Source organism: Melospiza melodia, chromosome 1 (genome assembly GCF_035770615.1).
Source record: "Melospiza melodia melodia isolate bMelMel2 chromosome 1, bMelMel2.pri, whole genome shotgun sequence".
NCBI lineage: Eukaryota > Metazoa > Chordata > Aves > Passeriformes > Passerellidae > Melospiza > Melospiza melodia.
The window spans coordinates 150277460-150303177 of record NC_086194.1 but is presented as its reverse complement, the minus strand read 5'-3'; the positions used below and the strand labels follow the sequence as shown (position 1 = coordinate 150303177).

At 37.1% G+C, this 25718-nt stretch overlaps 1 protein-coding gene across 2 annotated transcripts in view; it reads right to left on the bottom strand.

The window, feature by feature from the left end:
• The window catches only part of RGS22 (regulator of G protein signaling 22), a 60227-nt gene that overhangs the window by 19714 nt on the left and 14795 nt on the right, over positions 1–25718 (bottom strand). For both annotated transcript variants that reach the window (XM_063171780.1, XM_063171789.1), the window contains 14 exons: positions 24459–24544; positions 22391–22580; positions 21774–21945; positions 20474–20737; positions 20123–20360; positions 19416–19577; positions 18360–18531; positions 16629–16705; positions 16015–16120; positions 14047–14172; positions 12387–12488; positions 6485–6679; positions 1843–1932; positions 1198–1346 (listed from right to left, as the gene is read on the bottom strand). In XM_063171780.1, the coding sequence (XP_063027850.1) occupies positions 1198–1346; positions 1843–1932; positions 6485–6679; positions 12387–12488; positions 14047–14172; positions 16015–16120; positions 16629–16705; positions 18360–18531; positions 19416–19577; positions 20123–20360; positions 20474–20737; positions 21774–21945; positions 22391–22580; positions 24459–24544 (2129 nt within the window). The remainder of the gene's footprint in view (positions 1–1197; positions 1347–1842; positions 1933–6484; positions 6680–12386; positions 12489–14046; positions 14173–16014; positions 16121–16628; positions 16706–18359; positions 18532–19415; positions 19578–20122; positions 20361–20473; positions 20738–21773; positions 21946–22390; positions 22581–24458; positions 24545–25718) is intronic.

Genomic DNA, 25718 nt, shown 5'->3' with positions numbered 1-25718 from the left:
GCATACCTGTCCATGACCTGTTATCTGCTGATTCCTACCATTTCCCCAATGAACTAGAGAGGAACTCAAGACTAGTGGTCTCTGAACCGCAGTATGTGAAGGGGGTGTCCAAGACCATTTGTTGAGGGGCAGCAAGAAAATATTAAAACTTTAGTAGCACATGTATATAATGTATAAAAAATTATATATTTATACATACACACTAGGGTTCCACACTCAAAAAGTTTTTACTGATGAGATGCATCAGCAAGAAGTTTGGAGACCACTGCTCTAGGCAACTAACTCAGAAGTCACCTGACTATAGGCAGCTAGACCATAAGAATTTCCATCTGAACTCATTATCTGCAGTCCTTTTGTAGTCAGTAATCTTAGGAATGATCCATCCAAACTGGTTTTAGATTTTACCTTCAGAATTAGGAATATTGTGTCAGAAGTGTATATTTTTGTCTCTCTGACTGCAAAGAGAACCTATGTGATAAGCAGAAGTGATGACATTGAATCTTGGCCAGAGGAGTTTGGTGCCAGATGTCCCTTTCTGGGCAGTTTTGAAAAAGCTGACTAATATCCAATGTAAAGCTATAGCAGTGCTTGACTAGAAGCAACAATCAATACGCAAAGCATCAACTCATGGGAAGCCCGACTAAAGGAAGGAAGCAACAATTTAAAGACAAAAGAAAGAGTATCAGCTTCTGTTCAGATCTTACTTTTAAAACAAACAGACTCACCTTTTCAAAGACCCTGCCTAAAATTGTATCTGCTACAAGCTAGTACTTAAATCTGCTCAGCAGACACAAAACTGTGGTTGCTGTCACACTGTGACAATAACATGCCTGTTTTCTATTTGTACATTTTTATAATAACCAGCTTTAATTTTTAAAATGTACTAAATTGAATCTGTACTAAAAAAGAGAAAATTTTACTCATTATAGGCTAATTGTTCTACTCATGGGTTTGCCACTAATCAAAGCAGAAACTGAAAACAGAACTGTAATACAAATATGTTTTGACAGGAGAATTTTTACCCCAAACATGTTAAGACAATTCAGTTGTCTGAACAATGTGTCTGTGTGCTTCATAAATATGCAAAAACATTTTTTAAAAGACTAAAATCTGTCAACATTTAGATAGCCAAGATCATTAGCACATATTTCTTCTGAACTTAGAAACAGGTAAAATAACAATAATGAAGAAACATACCTAGCAGAACGCTTATCAAGAAAAGCCTGGAACTGTTCTAACTTCTCTTTGTCATGGATCAGGTCAGACAGATTAGGACCTGCCAATTCTTTGGGAACTTGAGGCAAGTGCTGATCTTCTTTGAGAGCCCCCGTGTCAGCAACAGTATTCTGAGGGGAGAAAATATTTTGCTTGCATAACTGTTTTTTTCACCTCTGCATTTTGCTCAGTCTAATAATCCTTGCATTAGATAACCTATCTCTGTAAAATAGCTTTCTAATCACTAAGAAAATAAATTGAGTTAAGGCTCCAGCTCCTAGCAAGCTTTACTTTTATGTTTGCTTTAAACATATCAGTGTCTGCAGGTTCCATAATCAAATAATCCAATATATACCTGTAATTCCCTTGAAATGGAGCCATTTACTCAGGAGTAGAGGCCCAAAACACATTCCACAGACTTTAGGTCTGATGTTGATGGAACTGACAGAAGACCTGTGTATCTAATTAACACAATGGCTGTCAATCAGTCCCCAAAATGAATGGTAGAAATCAGACTATTTGCTTCTCCAAACTAGCATCTGATCAGCTTTACATTGCTGATACTCAAAGTGTGAACCCTCTCCGTCAGAGAAAGGGTTTGTTTTTGTTAGTAGGTACTTGTCTTACCTCATCCTTCTCGGAACTCACTTGATGCAAAGCCTGGAGCTCTCTAAAGTACACGGAGTCCAGCTGTTGAGTTTCTTCCACCAACTCCACCTAATAAAAATAATATCTTGTATCACCCCTACAGTACACATTATAGAAAGATGGAGAACTACATGGGCATTTTGCCAGTGACAGTGGATGGAAAAGAATACATCTGTCAGCGATGAGACTGATGTCTAGAAGAGACAAGAAGTCACATTCTTGTGACAAACAATTCTATCAATAGCTCTGGTAGAACACACTTTTCCCATCTGCATAGGCTCAGATGCAGATTTCTATAGATAACTACTAAATAACCTAACTATAACTTTAGGCAAATTGATTCAAAAACTGCTAAATTCTAATGTGTACATAATATATTGTGTATGTTTTGCATATATTATATTGTGTATATTGGATCAGACATACCTGATTGCCTATACCAGCAAATTGTATGCCAAACAGCCACTGAGAAGCAGAAAACCAGTTCTTAAAACTAGGACTCTCAAAGGGAAATGTCAAGAAGACAGAGTGCCGCAGATTTAGAGAAACACAAATTTAAGTTGAGAAAGATGTTAAAATAGCTAAACAATAAAGATGAAAGCATTCTGACTTTCAGTCTTGTCCTATTTCTTAAATTATTAACTGTGTGTGATTTGAATCCATGAAGTTGGCATTTTAACTTAATTAGAAGCTGTATGTAACTAGAGCAATTCTTCAGTTATGTACAAACAATCAGTAACTATGAAAGAGATAGGTGATAACTTTCCTTGCTGCCTAAATCATTTTAATGCAGATTTTAGGATATTTAGCAAAATCGAGCCAATGCCTTACACTGATCTGCATGCCCATTACAAAGATTAGAGAGCTGTGATTGTCTTATACAAGTGTTTATGCGCCAGAGAGAGAAGAAAATGTTTAGAAAAATATTCTAAATGTGAATACCACACTAATCACTGTGTTATCTGAATGTCTTCAAGCTCAACGTAACTTTATTCCATTGTTATAAGGTGCTTTGGGCTATTCTTTCCCTTAGAAGAAAATATAGTTTAAAATGAAATAGTAAAACAATTCAAAACATTTTTCATAAAGTTTAAAGAGAAAGCAGACAGAGGCAGAATGAGAGTCAACAGTAAAAAGAAACTCTCCTGATTTCATACTTCATTTAAAGAAAAAATGTAGATATATTGAATATGTCCCAAATGAACAATTTTGGACTCACCTAATTCTTGATAAAATATCTTGTTTCATTATGGGCCAAATATATCCTGATATAGAGTAGAACAAAGGGGAAGAGTAGAGCCAGGGACTGAATAAAATACAAAGCAGACGTTGTCTTTGTGCTTGGGAAGGAGTGTGCCTAACTATCAGCCTGCAGCTAGTACAAAGAGACTCTAGTGCCTCCTAGAACAGGTCGTTTAATGTCTTTGTATTGTGACTCTTCACAAACACTTGCATTGTGCAGTCAAAAGGATTTTGTTGGGGTTTTCTGTGCTCAGATTAAGATCTTTGTGTTGTTAGAGCACTAAGAAGTCTGCACGTAGCTTCACTTGCAAAGGAACACATCCTCCAAACTGAAAGGGCAAGAGATTATCCCGTGGTTAACTCAAGGAGATATAAACTGATCAAACATATTAACGGAAAAGTATATCTCTTCAATTCTTACTTTTCACTAGAAGCAGTGAAAACAGAGAGCTCTAAAGCAGACTCCTTCTTACGCAAAAACGATGTACGAGAACCCTCGGCTGTGCTGATGATTTGACACAGTGAGGACCGGCAATAGACTCTAGACAACCCTTACAGATAGCACACATAGAAAATACCCAACTACAAAAGATTAAAACTAGCCTGATAGAAATTACATAAAATTTCAGATTCATGAAAGTATCAGTCAATTCCAAGGTGCATTGCAGGTCATAAAGAGTTATAGCTGAAATAGTTCAGAAAAAATAATTTATCTGAAAGGCTGGAAAAGACGTTGAAAAGCAAAGAAAATATTTTACAGATGTGTTTGGATTACTATATTTCATTTCACTAAGTTTCTCAAAGTTTCAAAACTTCTAAAAGATATTATGTTATCACAGGATGAGAGAGAAAGTCCCCTCGTGAATTAAGTAGAAGGTAGAAAATCAAAACCAAAGAAATAAATAACTTTCATTATAGGGTGGGGTTCCTATTGTAGTCTCACAGGGACCTGCACTGAGGTTGTTTTTTAAACATTCAGAAACTATGTGGAAAGGAGGTGAGTGAGGAGACAACAAAGTTTGCAAAATGATTCCACAGAGCAAAAAATTAAATTGACTGTGAAAAGCTGCAGGATAGCAGGACACTTTAGCATCTGCGTGATAAAAGGGCAGCTGAATTCAACGATAATAAACATTAAGTCATTCCAGTAAGCTCCAAATTAGGGCTTTCCATTAGTAGTTATTACTTAGGAAGGAAATCTTGGAATCATTTACAGATGGCTATTAGCTTACATTTTGCACATCCACTCAAAATTCACCAGGAGTCAAAATGACAGGGACAATTAGGAATGGGCAAAGAGCACAACAGAAAACATGGTTCTGCCACTGGATGATCCCTGGTGCATCCAGACTTTGAGTATTGCTTGCATCTCATCAAAATAATATAATACATACAGATGGGGCAATAAGTGCAACAAAGGTATGGAACACCTTTTGTAGGAGGAGAGGTCAAAGTGTCTAGGATTCTTCAGTTTCAGGGAGATCTAATTGAAGTGGGATATCACAGAAACTTGTAAAAGCATAACAACATTGAGAACAGGACAAGATAATAATTATTTACTTGTTCTTTGTCATATACAAAACTAGGGCACCAGGTGAAATTATCAGGGAGGCCTTTCCAAACAAATAAAGATACACATTTTTTCTCCTATTGCATGACTAAACCATGAAACTCACTTTTACAGTGAGGCTGAAGATACATCACTCATGATACACTTTACAGAAACCCACGGAGGAAAAAAATTTCCTCAAAGACTATTAAAATCAAGAATATGGATAAGACCTCTGTTCCATGAACTTTCTTGGTTGTAAAGTGCTGAAGATAGCTCTATGTCTCTTTTCTGTTCTTACAATCTGTTTTTAAATTTTAATACTGGTTAGAAGACCATTCTCAACTTTAATTTTAGGTATCAATTCATCTAGTTTTTCTTACATGCATACATGATACAGAACCAAAAACAGACTGTATTACAAAACTTCTGAAAAAGGAGATGTCAAAATATTTTGCAGTGGGCAATGTGGGAATGTTATTACAAGCTGACAGAAGTATCATCAATAAATGATGATATTTCTTATAAATTGGAGATGCTTCATCTAACCTCATACTGAAGAAAAACAGGAACAAGAACCAACTTCCTGCCCTGTCTCTCATGACTTTCCACTATAAGTTTCTCCTTCTATTTCCAAGAGAGAGATGCTAAAGACTTGAAATTAGAATCATAGAGTATCCTGAGTTAGAAGGGCCCTACAAGAATCATTGAGTCAACTCCTGATCCTGCACAGCAACATCCCCAAGAGTCACACCACGTGCCCAAGAGCATTGTCCAAGCACTTCTTGAATTTTGTCAGGCTTGGTGCTTGGCCTGGGGAGCCTGCTCCAGTGCCCAACCACCCTCTGGGTGAAATAACTTTTCCTAATAGTCAACCTAAACCTCCCCTGACACAGCTTTGGGCCATTCCCTTGGGTCCTGTCACTGGGCACCACAGAGAAGAGACTGGTGTCTGTAGACCACCTCACTCTCTTCTTCTCCAGGCCAAACAAGTGACCTCAGGCCTTGTAGGCTTCCCCCCAAGGGCCTTCACCACCTTCATAGCCCTCCTCTGGACACTTTCCAAGAGCTTTGTATCTTTCTCATATTGTGGCACCCAGAAGGAGTTTGACCTTCAGCAAGCAACTTGTAGGTAAGTTTACAAATAACAGAGAGCCACAGCATCCACCACTGTCATCACCATTTCTTGTTGTTATTGATCAGAGGCACAGCCAGGATTGCAGCCCTTTCCTCTGACCTCCATGAGCATGCTCAATTCAAACTTTCAGAACATTTTGGGATTAGAACTGAGTACACCTCTGAGCCACTTTTTCAGAGCAACAATCCAAAAATTGTTTGGGGCAAATACAGCTGAACCACCACATCAAATTTCCTCTATGCTAAGCAGTAACTGCACTTAAATTCTAAACACCAGAAATATCTACTGTCACTGCACCGACACTCTAAAAAACCACCTCACTACGTGCTTATCATTAAAAATACAGAGTGTTTGTGGGCAATCCATCATTAAAATATTACTTCTGATCAATGGTACAATTGCAGAAACATGAAACTTCCTGAGTGCAGAGATAAATTTTACCACAGCAAGATGTGTTTCTCCCCAGTTCACAGGCCAAGGAGTCCATGAAGCCCACAGCTTCCTTTCACATGAGAAGTGTGCTCTCCACAAAGAACTCAGCCTATTTCAACTTATCAGGAAAGAAAGGAGTAAGTAAAACATCTTGTAATACTTCTCCCTTCTGGAGTATAAATACAACAGGGTTCATATAAATGATCTTGTGATTTTCTTCCCTGAAATAAGAATTTTTCATGGTGTCATCCAGATATTACCTTTCTATAAGTGTATTTGTCTTCTTCCACCATCTTCATCCATGGTTCCAGCAAAACAGTGAGGATATGTTCTTCTGCTGGGTCAAAAAGGTCCTCAAAAGCCGGGTCAATTTTGTGATAAATTATATTTTTCTTCTCTTGATGAAGTCCAGTGTCCATACTGGCAGATGGAGCAATGTAAGTTGCATAAAGGAACTGTAATAAAACAGAAGAAAACTGTATCTTAGCCATGGTACATTTCAATGGTCACAGACCCTTGAAGGAGAGAATTAATGCATATTTCTCCCCCACTGCCCTGCTGTATGTTCAGAACTAGTATTAGTTCAAAATTCAGTTATTGACATAATGAATCCCCCTGCCATTTTTACTCTTACTCATTAAAATGGTTAATGCAATTTTCACTTGGATATATTTGGCTGATACTTAAGATTCAGATAACCACAATTATTACTGCAACTGCACTCCTCATGAAGTCACACTGTTGTTTTGCAGAATATGGGCTGGGCCAACTAGTGAAGGCATCTTAGTTCTTCTAAGAGATGTCATTTGTAAATCTGAGGTTAAAATTAATGAAAAAATTATACTATTTCATTCTCTGTGGAGGTTCTCTTTGATAGTTTTTTCACAATTATGAGACACTTATTACTGTACAGGATCCATGCAGGAGATACCACTGCACAGCTGAGATCTAAGCCCTTACCAAAACAAGAATCACAACATGCTTCTTATCTGAAGCACAGAGTTTGCCATTCAACACGTACAAGGAGCACAAAACTGAACCTGGAGGGTATTTCCTTCTCCCTAACAGCTCATCCTTGAAGCACAGAGTAATTTTTAAATTTTTTTTATACAGTTCCCTATGTAAAACTCTTGTTTTCTAAATGTTTTGTTAAACATGCTATGAAAATGAACATAGAAAACTCAGAGTAAAACACTTTTTTTTCTCCAGGAATATCTTGGAAAAATAAATTCTGTAATAGCTTCCTAAAACTTCATGATTAGGACTTCAGCTAGAAACTCAAGTAAAAAAAGATGCTGCCAAATATATTTCATATCCTTATAAATATTTTCTCTTCTTCATATTGTGAAACTCTAACTATATTTCAAGCATAGAGTCAGGGATCAGATTAGCAGCACAAATCAGAATTTTTCTCTAGGATAGCATTGACAAGTCCATTTTCACTTTATTATCACACAGATTGGACAATGAAGAATTCAGAATTCTTATAATTCTCATTTTCCTTATGTTACTAAAATCCAGCTGCAACTAGCAGATGTTCAAAGCAATAGAAGAGAAGAAAATAATGTTTACTCTGTGTTCAAGTAGTAATAAAACACTGGTGTGCTTAGATTTCAAGTACAAGGGGAGAATGTTTGAGTACATTAAATAATGGTGTTTCTGTTTGTTTTAAATTAAATGCTGATTTATTAAACTCTCTCTTTCAAACAGCAACAGTAATAGACTATATCCCCATTATTTTGGACCTTTACAATTTGAAACAAACCCTTTAGATTCTCCTGGTGTTAAGTCACAGAGGAATATAGAGGGATATGATGGCTGACATCCATCCCTCCCTTAGCTCATGTTATGATTACTGTATTTATTGTGCATGCAGGATTCTACACTCCTTCCACATTTCTACATTTTCCATGCAAACAAAAATGGTTTGTGCCTACTGTGCCTATTGTTATTCAGTGCAATAATGATATGCAGGTGCAAGGTGTAAGAGAAATAAAAGATCCATAGGAAGAGTCTTACCTGAAAGCTAGACTACATTTATCCTAAATTAAACTCTTCTCAGCAAATCTCTAAGTACAATGACATTTAACAGCTTTAATTAGATTCACAGAGATTTCAAAAGTTGAAAGTTACTTTGAAGAGCCCTAACACTAGGAAAGTTTCAGTTAAGTCATGTCAAGTCTGATCCAAAACATTTAATGTATAAGATTAGCCAAATTTGAGGGGCCAACTCCAATGATACCAAGATGTGGTATCTTTAAAAACAGCCTTTTTAAAAAGAGGTTAACCATTTCAGTTGTCATTAGAACTATATTGCTCTACCTGTTACAACTTACCACACAAGGGATCTGTAAATTAGTAAAAAGCTTCAAAAATATGGCCTCAATATTTTAGCACAGATTAACCTGGTTCCTTAAGTGAGTGATCATTTGAGCATGGATTTAAGAATAAAATAAAAACAAATGCACCACTAGTTTCTTGGCTGAAATTCCCTTCCCCTATGATTTTGTTGAGTACATTTGCTACTTTAGAGATGGCAAAAAATGTCAGCCTACCAAGTCTGACTAAGAAGTGTTGATTTGTCCAGACTAAGAAGTGTTGACCAAAAGCTATTGACAACCTGCTCACACCAGCATTGTTGTAATATGTTGCCACATTAGGGACTGCCTTTTTAGGCTGCTCTACCTGCAGAGCTGCCCCCAGTTCTTTATAATTTCACATGCAAACTAGAACATAGTAAGGACCGATACTTGTCTCCAGAACCAATAGCTAGGGCTGGCAATACACATGAAGCAAAAATTTAAAGGCAGTTAAGCTAGCTAGAGGAATGCACTTTTCCAATCTCAAATAACCAAATTCTCAGTGGTGAAATCATTATGGCCTCTTCATTTGAAGGATGCACATTTGCAGTGTCAGAGGATTTGCATCTTTTTACTTAAATTCTCATAAGAATCCATTGCAGTGGTATTTGACCAAGTAAGTGAATATATGCACTTGCAGATAGGAGAGAAATGAGTAGTAGCTTTCATTCCTGTGTCCCTTACATCAGAGTTGAGGTGCCTCTGTAGATCTGCACAGATTCAATTGCAAGGACTGCAGGAAAAACAACTGAGAAGAGTTCTAGACATGTCAAAAAAGAGGAAAAGTGTCTGTTCACAGCCTTCAACACTGGGCAATGCAGTTTGAAAGACACATTTTATAAAAAGTAATAATCATAGCATCTTTTTATTCTAGTGTCATGGAATTCCTGAGGTTTTCTCATTCTCAGTGGGATACTGAAACCATTATATTGGTCAATCTCCTGATGAACAGGAATGGGATGAACAAGAAAAATTACATTAACTTAAAAGTTAACAAATTCATACAAAAATCTGAAGCATAGGACATCAATTGCATATCAAACTTTGTTGATTCATTGTTTTGTTCCTATTAAAAACACAAAATTTTTTTTCTACATGCCAGCTATAAATTCTCCTAAAAATGTAAATATGTTATGGATTGAACCCAAAACCTTATCTGGAAATTTGTACATTTGCATATTAGAATTACTTACAATTGCACAAACCTGGTTATACATAATGCTTAGAAAATTCAGATTAAGACTTTGGCCTCATTTTATGACTTTCCAAATTGGGGATTGTACAGGCCCTGGGTTCTGGTGTGAATTCATCCTCAGATGAGAAGGTTTTGATAAGCAATTTCAATATGACTGGAGTGAAGCAAGAAATGTGAGAAAGATTTAAGTCCAAGTGCTTTGTACTGCTGCCCAAAGGAATGGATATTGCTCTGCTCTAAACGAGCGCCTTGTGCAGCTGCTTGGCAGAATGATGTGATGGAAGCATGCAATGCACTGGCTGGTGTTGAACAGAGAGGCTAAACTGCCTTAACCTCCATCATCACTTCCCACTAACATAAATCTTGTATCTGACCCTGAAAGTCCACAGTAATGAAGACTCCCTTTATCTAAATTGATTCTAGCATTAAAATATTGTATTTCCCACAACTGCATTAAATTTTCTAATTCTAAACAACTTTTAAAAAAATTAAACTGATAAAGAAACATTTTATGTTTCTTTATCAGTTTTATTTTCAAAATTTTTTACACTTGTGTGCATATGTTTACAGTGAATAACAATGTATGTTCCTGGGTGATTACCTTGTCATTATTCTTATCCATCAAATTTCATTCTCACCATAGTTTCTTTCCCCATGTGAATGCATATATACTTTGGAAAGCATTTTATTACTCTATTATAAAGCTGAGATAGCAATGCCTAACAAATGAAACAATGAGTAGCAGATACCCAGCAATCAAGGTTTGTTCTTGTTTCTAAGAGGAAGCAGGCAGCACACATAAGGAACACTCTGTTTGTCTCTACATGTCTCTTTCTGTAATAAATAGTAAAATATATATGACAATGTGTCATGTGAATCTGATTCACATTCTCTTAGGAGTATTTGGAGTGACTGTCTTCTTGTGCCAAAGGTGAGTGCAGAATTTGGGACGGCATCCCTTTCGTAAGCAGACTCTGAAGATTGGTTGCAGCTTGACTCTTTACGGTGTTCCAATGAAAACAAGTATAATTTTTCTGCAGCCTTAAAAGGCAAGCTTGAGAATGATACCAAATGTTGCAGCACATGTGTTGATTTGTTATGTTACATTTCAGCTGTTAGTTATGCTAATGGAACAGTTTCACATATTTAGTTTTGATGTATTTACTTTCATGGCTATGTGTATGTACTGCCTGGTAACACTGATTGTACGATGTTCTGCTGTCACCACCAGGCCAGCACTGGAAATAAGATTAGTAAAAAAGACCTGGGCCTTAAATTTTCAGCCATGCAACCACTACAAAAAGAATGTAAACTGGTGTGAAATGAAACAAAAATGAAAACCATCAGAGACTATAAGGTGAGCTCTGGCCTGAAACAAAACACATAGGAAAATGGTGATACAGAATAGATAGGATCAGCTTGGCGTGAGGAGGTCCCCAGCCACACACAGGCATGGACGGCTGCAGGAGACAGTCAGACTTAAGGGAACAATCAATTGCCCACAGCCTCAGGCCATAAAAAGAGCTGGAGGGGAAAACAGCTGGGTAAACTGGGTTCAGTTTACCCAGTACGAGATAGAAGAGGAAGGAACCCATGCCTTGGCCTCTGCTTGGAGTTTCGGTACAAATAACACTGATTTAGATGAGAATTCTGGACAAATATGCAAACTTCTGTTATTTTCCCAGTAAAACCTCCAAGAAGCAAAAGAAGACAAATTCAAGAATGTCCAGATGCTCAGTAACATGTCATATAAAGAGATTACTCTCACCTGCCCTCTACAGATATTTGTTTCAATGATATGTGAAGTAGTTTGCTCTATTACAGTATATATTGAAATATGTGGATAGGATATACTCCTACACAAGGTTTAGAGAGGAAAATCAGACCAAAGTTTCACAAAGTGATTTTAAAAGTTCCTTGTAGTTCTTCTAATGATATCACACTGTTGCAGTTTCTTTCCCTGATGGAATCAATGTACTTTGCCTTCAGCACCACTGTGGGCTAAGTGCATGCTCAATTAAAATACTCTTTTATAGGAAATATCGGTTCCACTTAACATTAAATGAAGGTCTAAAGATCTATTTAGGGGATGACAACCATGGTAAATATAATAATGATACCCTGACGATCATAAAAATTGAACAGGGCTAACAAAGATCAATTTTCATTATTGAGGTCATTATCTGAGCTCTGTACTATGAAATCTGCAATTCTAACCCACATAGGAGATGGAAGGAAAGGTACAGCACAATTAGTTGGTTTAGAAAAAACACTATCTCTGATGTTAACACTAAGCAGACAGTTTCCAAATATGACTCAGTGTAGCAAAGGGGAGTTTAGGTAAACTGAGTATAATAGATAAAACTGGGAACAGGCTGCAGAGCCTGGAAATCAAACTATGCATGTTTAATGTTTGAATCAAGAAATTCCATGGAAACAATCCAAAGAGCTTCTTTTATTGCCCACAACACAGATTTACTTTGGTGTGGGTTGTCAAGTTTTGGAAACTTTTTTATCTTCTTTTCAGTCTTTACATTGAACAAATGCATTTGTGAAGGGAACTAATAAATGTATTTTTGAAAGAAAAACACATTATTTACAACTTACTTGAGCTTGCTGGCATATTTGAAAAGGTTGAAGGGTTTCTTGGTAAAAAAGCTGATGATAAGCCTGTAGGTCGAACCAAAAGTACACGCAGTTCTTCCACAACTAGAGATGAAAAATATTGTAGGTTATTGCTACCCAAATATCACAATTTTATAAAAAATTGACTTTCCAAAGCAAGTAATTATTTAGCTCCTTGGGGTCATCATAAATCAAGCTCAATTTAAAATGGATTTAATCTTCTGTTGCATACTGGCAGAAGAACAACATATTTCATAGCATCGTCAGAGTGATACTCTATCTTTTATTGCATCCTTTATGCATAATTGGCCATTAAAATTGTTAACATTGTAGTTAACATTTGAAGAGTAACCGCATTTCAGTGGCATAATGCCAGTGCTAAAGAAGAGATGCTGATAATGGACATGCAGAGTTTGTGCCATGGCAAAATAGCGTTTTGCAGCAAAACCCAAAATAATTAAATAGTGTGTACTTGACACATTGTACTGGGATTATCATTACATTTTTATTACACGCATTTCTGAGACCCAGAGTCTTGGCCTCATTTTATAAATTCAAACAAACAGCAAAAGATCTTTCAGAAGTCTAGATCTTTCCCCTAGTCCTCTGCTTTAATCATGCGTTTATAGGGTTTAGACCTTAAAAATACCCTGAAACTCCCATCACTAACCAATAAACAATCCATTCCAAAAAAGGTAGAGATGGGGAACTTTGTTCCACAAACTGTAGTCTTCCAGACCCGGAACATGAGTGAAATAGGCTTCACAGCTGAAGAGAAAACTTTAAGCAAATAATTTTGAAAGGAGCCTGGCACCTGGAAAGGCTAGAGACACTTGGGTGGTTGCCTATCTCCAATGGAAAAATAAGTTTCTTTCATTTAGATTTCTTTCCATGCACATTTAATAGTTTTAGCTGAAGGTATTTAGCTTTGGAAACATTAGATCTTGCCTTCTAGAAGCGAGAGGCATTTCTAGCTACTGCTGCTGGATTCTGGGTTGTGCTAGTGGTGAAACAGATGTCCATCTTGATTGCATTCAAACCTCCCCTAAAGACTCAATTTTTCTGCAAAGCCACTAAACACTAACTCAATATGCATAAACTGTTCCAATTCAATCCTCAATTTACACCAAGCAATGAATGATACATCTGCTGACTACATAAAAGAAATAGTGTTTATGTCTCAGACATACAAGGAAATTCATGGAAGCATAAGAAAGTTTTAAAAATATTGGAGATTTTGGACCCAAAAAGTAAGAAGAAATCAAATTATTGTTAGTAATAGAACAGCATCTTTTTAAAAAGGTTTTTTGTGGGTTAAGACCTCTTTTTTTTTGTGCCAAGTTAATGGTTAACTTTTAAAAATGAGTAGCCTTTTTTTTATCCCTGATGGTACAATAAGAATTCCAATGGGTTTGAGACAGTAAGAATCTGACAGCTTGGTTAAGACCTGTCATTAGTTTGCATATATACGTGAACAGTTTATTATTGTTGAGGGATTGAAGTCTCACAAGTAATAACTCATCCAGTCATCAATCTTTCTTTCTCCATTTCTTTTTTTTTTTTTTCAGTCTGGCTGCCCTCTATAACTTGGCATTCAGTCAATTGTGGACTAAATTATCACAGAGTAGGAAAATATTCATACCTTATTCCCTGACTTCTCACAGAATTGTGTGAAGTAGTAGCCTGCTCTGTTCTCCAAATAAAGAGACTGCAGCATGCTTTCAATTCCTGATCCCCTGAAGACCACACTGCTAGCAACACTTTTCCCCTGGACAAATAAAACATAGTTATACAGCAAGGAATAACAGGCTTTCATTATTTTCAAATGTCACTACATTGCAAAGGAAGGCCATGAAGTGTTTTCAATTAGTATCTTCATCCCAAGGAAGTAGACTCCATTTTCTACTACATATGCAATTGATCATGGCCCTTACCACCATTTTCCCACTAAATATTCACATCCAATGGAATAAATCTGATGACTGAAGACATGTAGAGAAGCTAAGTGATTATAGCATCCCTTAGGTGGTTCCTCAATACTTAAAACAGAAAAACAAACCTGGCCTTAATTCTGTCATTAAGTCTTTAGCTCTGTGGAACTCCAGCGATACTCAATGACATCAGTTAGCTGTCAAAGGTTGTCTCAGCTCAGGCTACTGTGTTTTGAATTAAGAGAAGTTAAGAGGTGGCTATTTGGTCAAGATTCAAAACATTTAACTATTATGGAACAAAAGATACATCTTCTGGGGTTACACCACTGACATGAGCAACAAAATCATGAGCAATTTAGCGAGCCAGAAATCCATGCTCATTACCACAGCTCGCAGAGCATTTGAGGAAGAATACATCCATTTTGTCAATGCTCACAGAGAAGGCAGAAGAGGCTTCTGTAAGTAAATTAGCTTCTGACGATCACAAGAGAGAAATTATGGCTGATTTGCTGTCTCTGATAGCAGAAGTGGAAGCAGATGAGTGTGGTGGCTGGCAATCAGCTTCTCTCCAAATAGGAGAGAAGGGCAGGAGGAAACCAGACTTTTGAAGCAGAGTAGGAAGATTTCCCTCCCCAGTATGAAGTTAAACTATGAATCCCTGCATTCCCCTTTGCTTCATATTTGTGATGGCGAACTGTGAGGTCTTGACTGTAGGTTCCAGTCTAACCAGTGTAAATGTATGATATTTTCTTCTGTTGGTAAGAGAGAAACTGCATATGATGTATAAAAACTAATATTTCATGGTGTAAACTTTTGCTGAATGTACATTCCTAACTGCAAATGTCCCCAAATTGCAAAGACTAACCTTTTTTTCTGTCAAAAACAAGGTAAAATGATTGCAGTGAAGAAATTAATAAAGTGTGATTTTGAAGTGCAAAACAAACAAGCATGTATTCAAGTGCTCAGCAAACTCCATGCACATGTGGGTGGGCCCAGATTTCTTAATTGTTTTTTTTTTTTTAGTTGTAAGGCTATGGGTATCAATACCTCCATGAAAGAGCAGGCTGTTTTGAGACCATTCCACAAACAAGAAGGTTTTTGGATATATTTTAGATTGCCAGATGTTGACATCTCATCTGTTTGATTTGTCAGCATTTTAGCAGTTATTGAGAAAAAGCTCATCTGTGCAGCTTGTCTCTCTTGAGGTTTGCTCAACTATTGCTCAGCAGGCAATAATTCAACAAAGAAAAGAATGAAGTACACAAGCAATAAAGAGGGATTGTACAAATGAACCTTCTTCCTCTATGAATGTTATAACTTTAATGACTTTCTAAGGCAGATTCAGTTTTCTCTGTAAGTCTGATATACTTTCCTAGGCAATGATTCCACTGAAGCATTTATACAGAGAGCTTTCCATCATAGCCTACTGAACACATGGTCACTATGGAGAAGATCCACACTTTCTAGTGAAAATAAACCTCCGTGTGTGCCATGATTTCCTATCCAATAGGTGACATATACAACAGAGAAAATGCTGACATTCTAATGATACCTCTGCATAAAGCATTGACATTCATAAAATTAAACCAAGTTCTCTTCATTTTTGACTACTTCATACTGCAGAATAAAGTGTTTTAACCCATGATTCAAGACAAGTAATATTTTCAAGCCATACTTACATGGAGAAGCTCAGCATAGGTGTACTTTCTATGACCCTGGTATTCTGAGTCTTTAGTCCCATCCAGAGCTAAGCTATGAATCACGTCTGTGCTCACTGACATTGGCCTGGATCACAAACAAAAAAATCTTCAATACATATTTAAGAAAAATCTAAGGCTGCTTATAGAATAAATAAATAAAAAGCGGCAAAAAACTGGTGTAATGATAAAGTGAATAGAGAGGAAAAAGTAAATGGAGTTTAAATTTACAATGAAAAAAAAATGTAGAATACCTTTTTCATATTGCTCTGTGGAAATCATTGGCATAGCATGACTCTATGGGTTAGCATTTTTGACAGGTTAAAAGAATATGAATGTGTAGAATATTGACTATTACATAAGAGAAAACATTTGTATTTGGGGAAATAAACTCTTTTGTGTTGTGGCATAAACAAGTGAGAAACTCATCAGCCAGGGAAGAATTCTCCATGCAAACAATCTGTACCATAACTGTGCTTCACTAAGCAGATAATTGTAATAAAGTATTAATGAAAACAGTAGAATCTAAAATACTTCCATAAATATTTGAGGTATATTGCTGTGCAGAAAGATACACAAGGGACTTTAGTACTTACCGCATTCTAACGCTAGAAATATCATCCCTTTGGAGAGTCCGACTTCCTGTGAGAATAGGTAGTAATCCTGATGACCTCTTCAAAGAGAAATTTGGTTTAGCTAGTTTTAATAAAATTGTTGGTGAGTTTGTTCTACTTTTGTAAAAGACATTACAGAAAAATAAGGAAATTCTGATTATTTTTCCACCTTTGTGTTTTCTTAACATGTTCTCACTGACTGGTCAAAAACAGTCAAGAGTTTCCAAGAGCATTCTTCCTTGTCAATCACAATATGTGAAATGGCAAGTTGCAAAAATTTCTGAACATTTTTCAAGATTTTTCAGCATACCTTAATAACCACTACAGCTTAGAAAATGCATTTTTAACAGGTGGAAATATGCTACAAGCACATTGTACAGAACTACAGAAGATGTCAGGTGAAGAGCATGTGAACGTGTTTTGTGAAACTTTAGGATGATTAACTTAAGTCAGCTCACTGTAAGAGAGATACAATCACTCAGACTGGGAGAGAAAGGGGTCATTCTGACACACCTTCACTTATTATTTTGAACAAAATCATACTCTGACCTTTTGGAGATGCCAATTGCATTCAGAGTGCCCTCAGAAATTCACCCAGAGCTGCTGCTTTACCTAAGCTCTTGCAAGCACAATGTAGTTAGAAGATTCAAAAGTCAAAATTTCTTGTAGGAAAAAAGAAATAATAGCAAGAAATGGGCCATTTGGTGACTCTGTGAATGTTCACGGTACCAGATCCTAATTTGTGTCAAATTCAACAGGGACTGAGAAACCGGCAGGTTCACGTCTGCCCGACCTACAGCTGGTCCTGGCTCATTAGCACACTTTGTGAACTGGTCACTGTAAGACAGGTGCTTCTTGCTCCCATTTCTGCCATGATCACCAGGAACATGGCTTCTGAATCCAGTTTCTGCTAAACAGGAAATCTGTCCCACTATTTTCCTCCATTATCTCCATGAATCAGATTTCAAAGGAAGTAATTGTAGCCTCAAATTATCCAACCTAAAGTAACAGAGGTTACTGACAGAGTGTGCTGACAAATCTGTGGCATAGCCTATACAGTTCTTGATACTGGAACCACAATTTCAATTCACATTCTCCAAATACCAAGTATTCTGAGGCTTAACACTGTATTGCTGAAAATCTGTAATTTTTATTGCAGTTACCTCTCACACTCAGGCTTTCAAGGAAGAAAAGTGACAAAACTGAACTGGCCACCTATAAGCTACAAACTGTGAAAAGGTCTGTTGAGTGACTCATGGACCTCTGTAGAAAGTAAACGTGTTAATGATTGAAGGGCTGTAGTGATAGAAAATGAGCAGAATTCTGACTTTTTTATAGACATGAGGAAGAGATCCAGGTTAACTGCAGTGAAATTGTAAGAATTACTCTGGATTAAGACAAGGCCGAGCGGTGAAGCTGCATTGCTAGAGACTTAATTTTGCAGTTCTGAGAACTTCCAGCTAAAATATCTATCCAAAGGACTTAGGAAATAGACAGGGTGTAACTGACAAGATAATTTGACTCTATTTATAGCAACTTTTTGCATGAAGTATAATTAAATTTCATTGCATTTTTATATGTAACCATCTTCAATATATCAGCTGGCTAAATATTTACTTAAAAACCTTTCTCTTGTTCCGTTGAATTCAAGGAGTTTTGTCATTATTTTTGGCAGGAAAAAGCTTTGTTTTCCAATGTTGTGATCCTACTTACCCGAAGAAGGGAAGGTGGTAGGTCAGACTTTGGGGTCAATGGCAACAATGATACTATTTGTGGGAAAGGATCAACATCCATTCTTGGCCTCTCTTGACATGTGTGCCAAAACTTCAGTTTTGCACTGGCAGCATCTATTGCTGTTGAATGAGTGACACAAAATCTGGGACCCCTAGGGAGAAAAAAGCTAATAAGTAGAACTTTCCAAAGTAATGAAACAATGGGCTGTTTAGCAGTTTTTTTTAGTGACGTTGTTTACTGTACCAAGACATGGTGCTAAATGCGCCTAGGATTAAAAATCAGTTACTGTCAAAGGTGTGTTTAGATACTGCATGCTTCCTAATCTAAAAGCAGACTACACATAAGTAAACTTAAGTTGCAAATTCTGTACCATTACAAACCCTTCTATCAGTCTGCAGGAAGGTATGCCCCATCCATCCTACAGCAAAGCATAGGAAAGGATTGTAGGCCAGGACAGAGACCACAAGTCATGTGAGGATCCATAATTCCAGGTTTATGCCTAGAATTTGTTGAACCCCCTTGGGGAAGAGAGAACATCTTCAAAAATTTAGCCCATATTTTGGAAATGGGTTAGATTTTATATCCTCACTTAAGCTGTTAATATGTAAAAGGCATTTTGTATGACAGGCATTGAACAGTAAAGTCTCAGGCTCAAATCCCATGAAGGCATATACACAGAGCATCCTCAGAACTTGGGAAGGGTAGTATGGGGAACAGGTTAGGACAGAATTAACCTACTGTGCCTGGAAGAGTTTTCCTGTCCTGCAGACTAAACTTTAACCCAAGGCAGAGATCCACAAAGCAGCTCAGATTCTCTGGTAGAAAAATGACAATGGCTTATTAAAGCAGATCTACCAGGCTTCTCAGCAGATTGCAATGCAGTTTAGGCTCAGCCAAAAATTAATGTGCTAGTACTTACACTGACATTGTTTCTAACAATTGCACTGGTATAAGTGCCATGAAATAATAGGCTTATCAAAGAAAATGGACATTTATTAAACAATAGAATTTTATTTCATGTCCATTTCTTCATACCAGTAAAGAAGTAGTGGTTTCACTACTTCAGGCTGAATCCGTCTTAAATGCATTATATTCCACTGATCTCCATGCAGTAGCTCAAGTCTGACCAACACTTCTGAACTGAGGAAATAGTCTCCACTGCTCAGCAGGTACAGTTTTTTCATCTTACTGAGTTGCCTGCAGTCAACAAAAATAGTCACATAAGCATGTATCAAATGCTGTACAGAACTGAGTACAATTTATCCTACTGCTTAAGCTGCTGCCATGCAACATGTTTTTAATTGCAAGTGGCAGAAGCCAAAATATTTTTTCCACAAATTAGAGACAGGTTGTGTATAAGACAAAATGTATAGTGCTATAAAATAGACTATGTGAATCCAGCAGGATCTTTCATTAAAGGAGTTTGTCATACTGATGTCCTACTCGTGAATTTAATTTCTTTTATTCTTTAGATTCTTTCTGTTGCCAACTCTTTTCCAAATCTCTTTCTAACACAGCCTTAATAATATGATTCTGACTTCATGTAAGCCTTGCAAACATGACTCTGCAAAAAGAGTTTTATCAGCTTCAGTAGAGTCATTCCAAATCTTGTCAGGACACACATTAATTGTGTCTGTTTACTCAGACATTACAATTTACTCTGAAATCTCAAAACCTGTATTCATCTCTTCAGGTTACAAGTATTAAAGCAATGGGAATAACTGTTAAATAACAAGAAGTACCTTTGTTGCCTTGTAGTGTTCTTAAGAGCCTTTAGTCTTTCAATATCCATCCAGAGCCACCAGTACCTCTCCCCAAGTGTTCCTTTAATGAACTTCTTGAATCTTTCAAACTCGTGTCTGTTGCCAGTGTCGTACGTCCCGTGACTAAGACACCAGGCAGCCCTGCTGTCTGGCCCAACACTTTCAGAACTTGGACTTAAGATTCCTTGTTTTCTTTCATCTTCCTTGCAATCTAAGGCTGTAAGTAGAGAAGAACTTAGGTTAAAGAGTGACTGCAGCACCATGAGCAAATTCATTATTCACTAGCTTGTGTGTAAACACTTCAGGCTGTTTTGTGGAACTTCACGTTACTTTCAATGTCAGCAGCTGACGGGAGGGTCAGCTCTGAAATGGGTTCCTTCATTGCATTTTGAGAGGATATTGGTGTGAATTCTTCCATTGTCTGAGAAGTTGTGCTTCCCTGTTCATCTTCCTCTTCTGCTGCACTGTGCCATTTTGGGTGTACATAAACTCTTGACCGCGTGTGGGAGACAGCTTCAGCAACGGCCACAGAGTAGACCTCCTCAGCCCCTCTGGACCTCTCACTGGTAACATTGGCTTCTGCAGATGCTGGCCCTGAAGGGGAAAGGAAACTCTGTTTGTGGCATTCCTTAGACAGGTAACCTGCTTCTTTGCCTAACTAGTCAGACATTCCCTTCAACTTCCTCTGAAAATAAGCCACATCTAACCAGTGCTGGCCACTGTCACAGACAGACACTTGGATCAGGAACATGGCAGAGAGATTCCCTGCTCTGCAATTACATAATTTCCTAACTATATATGGCAAAATGTGTTGATATTAACATAAAAATCAGTGTGATTTTAAATATCTTTTCTTAATTCTAAACTATTTCTCGTTTTCACTTGACAAAGAAAAATCACAGCCTCTTGACATAGGTCTATGAAATGAAACATGGAGAATCATTTCTCAGGACCTAAGGCAATTAGGGAAAGAGATACATCTCTGAGAATGGAAAGAGAGGAAGCTCCTAACATATAAGCTGAGGCTTCTCCTCCTCTTGCTACTGTGTAAAAAGCAGAAGCAAGGCTGTGCAATGAGGTATATGTCCATATGTACATCTGTACTTTCTCTCCCAGAACCTCTGGAACTTGCCGAACAATTTCAAATAAATTTGAAGATAGACAGGATTCCAAATGATTACATCTTACAAGATTCATAAAAGTTGGCAGCCAAAAGACCTTTAAGTGCCCAACATAAACACCCTAAGAAGATGGCTGAAACACATCATATGCTATCAAATACCTGAAGAATCCAGACAAGAAAGTCTTTCAAAACATATGAATGCCTCTCCCCCTCAAAAAAACCCAGAACAACTCAACTGAAACTTACAGATTTCTATGAGACAGAAATATGTAAGAAAAGAAACTACTACTATCACAAAATTAGTTGGCTACTAGATCAAACTTTCACTTAATGTTGTAGCTATGGAAAGAAACAATTGCCTGTCTGAAGCCTCAGATGCCATGTGATACTCAGAAGGTAACAAGTGGAGTTAGCAATAATTCCTTAGAAGGCCTTTCCTTTCCAGCTAGTCTGAGCTGTGTTACAAACCACAGGGTTATGTAACCCCTGTGAACTCTTGTTACTTACCCAGAAGGGGACCTTTTCCAGGCAATGAATTATCTCTTTTATGCTGCCCAGGCAAATGCTGAGTATCTTGAATTTTACTAGAAACTACAGGATGCGTATATGAATCTGTTGTTTTCACAGAACCACCTTGTTTTGCCAAGGTAAACCAATCCTTTACCTGAGAAACTGTAGCCTAGGAAAAGAAGTTTCATAGAACAATTAAAATTTCTCTGTTTATTGCCATATTTCTGAGAGCTACAGCTTACTGTCCATAGGAATTCAGTGCAGTCTGTTTGTGTAGATTTCTGTAAGGATAGTTCCCAATGCAGAGAGGTGTGTGACAGTAGCTGAGCATAGTTGTATGAGCTGAGCTTCTGTTTAAGTTGTATTACAACTCATCAACCTTCTTCTATAGTATAAAAAAACTTTGAATATAAAAGCTATTTAGAGAATCAGAGAACCAGAAAATGGTGTAGTTTGAAAGGGACCTTGAAGATCATCTATTTCCAACCCTTTGGCACTAGACTAGGTTATTCAAGAGTCAGTTGTCCCATTAGATTGTGACCTCGGTTAAAATAATTCTACCCAATTCATTCAATCTATCTTGATGTTACACCTACTAAATATGTTTATTTTACCTCGCCAAGTGATACATAGAACTTCTTCATAGTCAATGAAGTCAATGAAGAGTCATCCTCCTCCTCCTCCTCAGGAGAGGGAGAACTTGGGCTTTGCTTCCTCATCCTTATCCAGGGAGAGTAGTCACTATCTATAATGAAATTAATGCCAGTCTTGCTCCATTCTACTTGTGATATCAATTTAGCTAGTCTGAAATTAAATGTTGAGACAAGAAAATAATTAATTTTAGCTTTTAATCAGAGAAACAGGTAATTTCCTCAAAGAACTAGCAATTTTAAAAAACTGTCTATCTAAAAAAATGGTTACAGAGAACTTCATGATGCTTTTTTCATAGAATAATGGAATTATAGAATATCTTGATTTGGAAGGGGCCCACAGGTATCAATCCAGCTAGGTATTATTTCAGCCTTCAACAGCTGTCACATCTGTAAATGCCACTACTGCACTGCACAGCTCACCAGCACACAATAGTGCCCTACTTGCATTACCAAGCTTTACCAGTACACTTCTTTCAGGATTTTGCATGTATCTCTGCAGTTCCAAGCCCTGCCAAGATTCCCTTGAACATTTTGTTCATTAAAATTGAACTGTTTTCCCAGACTGCAGAAGTCCTGTATCACTACCAAAGACTACACCTCCAGTTCCTGACAGAAGCAGACTTCCAGCAGGAATGCCACAGCACTGATTACACTGATGGAACTTGCAGCTGAGAACAAGACAGCTGGCACTCTTGTGTTGAGCTGGCTGCCCTATGGGGATTCCAAAGTACTGAACAGTTCACAAGTGCTACTCTGTGTTAGTGTGAACATATTGCAGTGTTCAGGAAAGGCAATTTCAGAACCACATTATAACAGTGAGGATGCTCTGGCCCCAAGAACTGGGCAGAACTTAGTTAAGTTAGAAACAAGTACAAAGCCAACCAAGTCACATGTGAAGGGAAGATGAAGCCTACACTTGAGCCTACAACCAAGTGAATGCTCAGTTTTATTTGTGCCCACTATTGGAGACCAATTAGGATTTATTTCTAGAGTTAGGGTGTCTTCATCTTCAAACAAAAGTTTCCCTTTTAGCATCTGAACTTACCTTGATTCTGATTCAGAAAAGCAGCTTGAACTACTGATGTCAGTTGAAATTAGGTATATGCTTAAAGATGGTTTTATGCAATTCTCTTGGTAACTCTGCTTAATCAAACAGTTTGCTATAGCAGAAGATCAAAATTATTGTTTCATGTGGCCCAGATATGTGTAAAGCAGGCTGTTAACAAAGGTATAATTCAGCACTCTCACAGTTTGCTTGTTCTTTGCACACTTTTCCCCCTTGAACTTAGGTGCGGTTTCCAGGTTATCAAAAATAAAAAACATTTTACATTTTTTAAATGTATAAGTCTATACCCCAGTAGCCACTTTGCCATTACAATCAGCAAATATGAGTTTTGTGAACCATATTTCCAGGCTGCCTCTCCTTTTGGACCCCTAAAATATGCTACAATCATCTGCATCTAGACACAGCCTTAAGGGATATAGAGGTAGGTGCTCCCAAAAATGCACACTAGATCTCCTGAATATCTGCTGAATGGACATCTGGAAAAACACTGCAAGTTTTTAACAGTAAATCATCCAGCTACGCCATGGCATCCCACAGAGGACTTTGTTAAACTCTGACAGAGGCCCCAAAGACACTAGACTAATAATTAAAATAAAAAACACTTCCTGTTTTTTTCCAAATTAATTTCATAGACTTGTAACTTCTACTTATATGGCTTACATATTAATTAGCAAAAGATGCATTGCTAACATGACTTCTCTGAGGTACAGAGATTTAGAAATCAGTAAATCCCATTCTTACCCTCTTTGTAATGGGGTAGTATAGGATGTAATTCATGGTCAAGGAAAATAAAAGCATGAGTGAAAAAAGTCACTAACTTTATCCAGGTCACTAAAACATTACAATAAAGAGAACAGGACAAGAGAGGGCAAAACCACTTTAAGAATACTACGGAGATTAATTAAACAAAAGAGGAAAATGTAAAAATTTATAAATAAAAGACAGCATAAAAGATTGCAATACCTGTATTCAAAGTAACAGTCACTTTCTAGAAACGCTGGAAGCCTTTCTTTCTTAATCCACTCAATTGCTTGTTCTTGATCAAGTTGCTATTAAAAAAGAAATGCCAAATTTTTGCAATTCTTTACTTTCTTGACTAACTTGCCACTTAACTGATTCTCTACATCCCCCTTCTACAGAAGCATTGTCTCAGGAAAACAAATACAGAATGAACATCACCTTTACGCTGGAAAAATTACTTTCCTATTAAAAGCTAAGAAGATCTAAACCTGATTTCACCTATTAAGAGTTCAAATTTTGTAACAAATCATGAGTGGTTTTTCTTCAGAAATAATGTGTGCATGAATCATTCTTTTACTGCACAATTTCAAATGCAAATTACATGCACAAAAAATTTCTGCAGCAGGAAACTGCTGCTTTCTGACTTTGACACATTTTATAAATAATAGATATTATTTTTCCTCAAAAATTTGAAGAGTAAAGAACCTTAAATTAAGTTATACTTTCATAATGAGAAAGCTCTGGAAAATAAAACCAAAATAAAACAAATAGAAATCCAATTAGTTATCACCTCTCATGCTTTTATGTGTTGGATCACTGCGTAACTGCATTGTACACAGTAATTCTCATAGTGGAAACCCACGCTTGGTATCACCTGAGGCCACAACAAATTTCTGCTCAGGCAGTCTAAGCCTCAGTGCCTCATTGAAGCAGAAAGAGAGGGGCCTCCAAGGAGTAGTTTGGGGGGTGAAAGGGAAATGTTGAGCAGCAAGTTACACGGAGACTGCTAGTTCCAATGAAGTAAGAGTAAGATCTCTGACTATGGCCACAACAATCCATAGCTGCTTCCCTTAGAAATTACGTACAGCCCTTCCTAGTATTTTTTTAATAGTATACTTTTTCCACTCTTAGGGGATGATTTATTTTATTCATCTGAGGTGCATTTTTCCTTTACTGAAGGCGAGACTAATTATTTTGAAGAATGTAGTAACTACCCTTGTCCATAAAAACAGGTGAAGTTTGGGCAAGGATGGATACTACTTGTTATATCAGGTAACCAGTTTATGTAGATCACAGCTTGAATTTTCTTTCCATGAGCTAATATTCCATTCGGGGCAAGGGTTATTTCTGCCTCATACGTATCTGTAGGGGATTAAAAAAATCTGAATTACTCAGAAAGTGGGTGGTTTCATTTAGAGAGAAGAAAATATTTCAAAATATGGAAAGCTTATGTTGGCAGTGGCTCATACAATGTAATTTTGT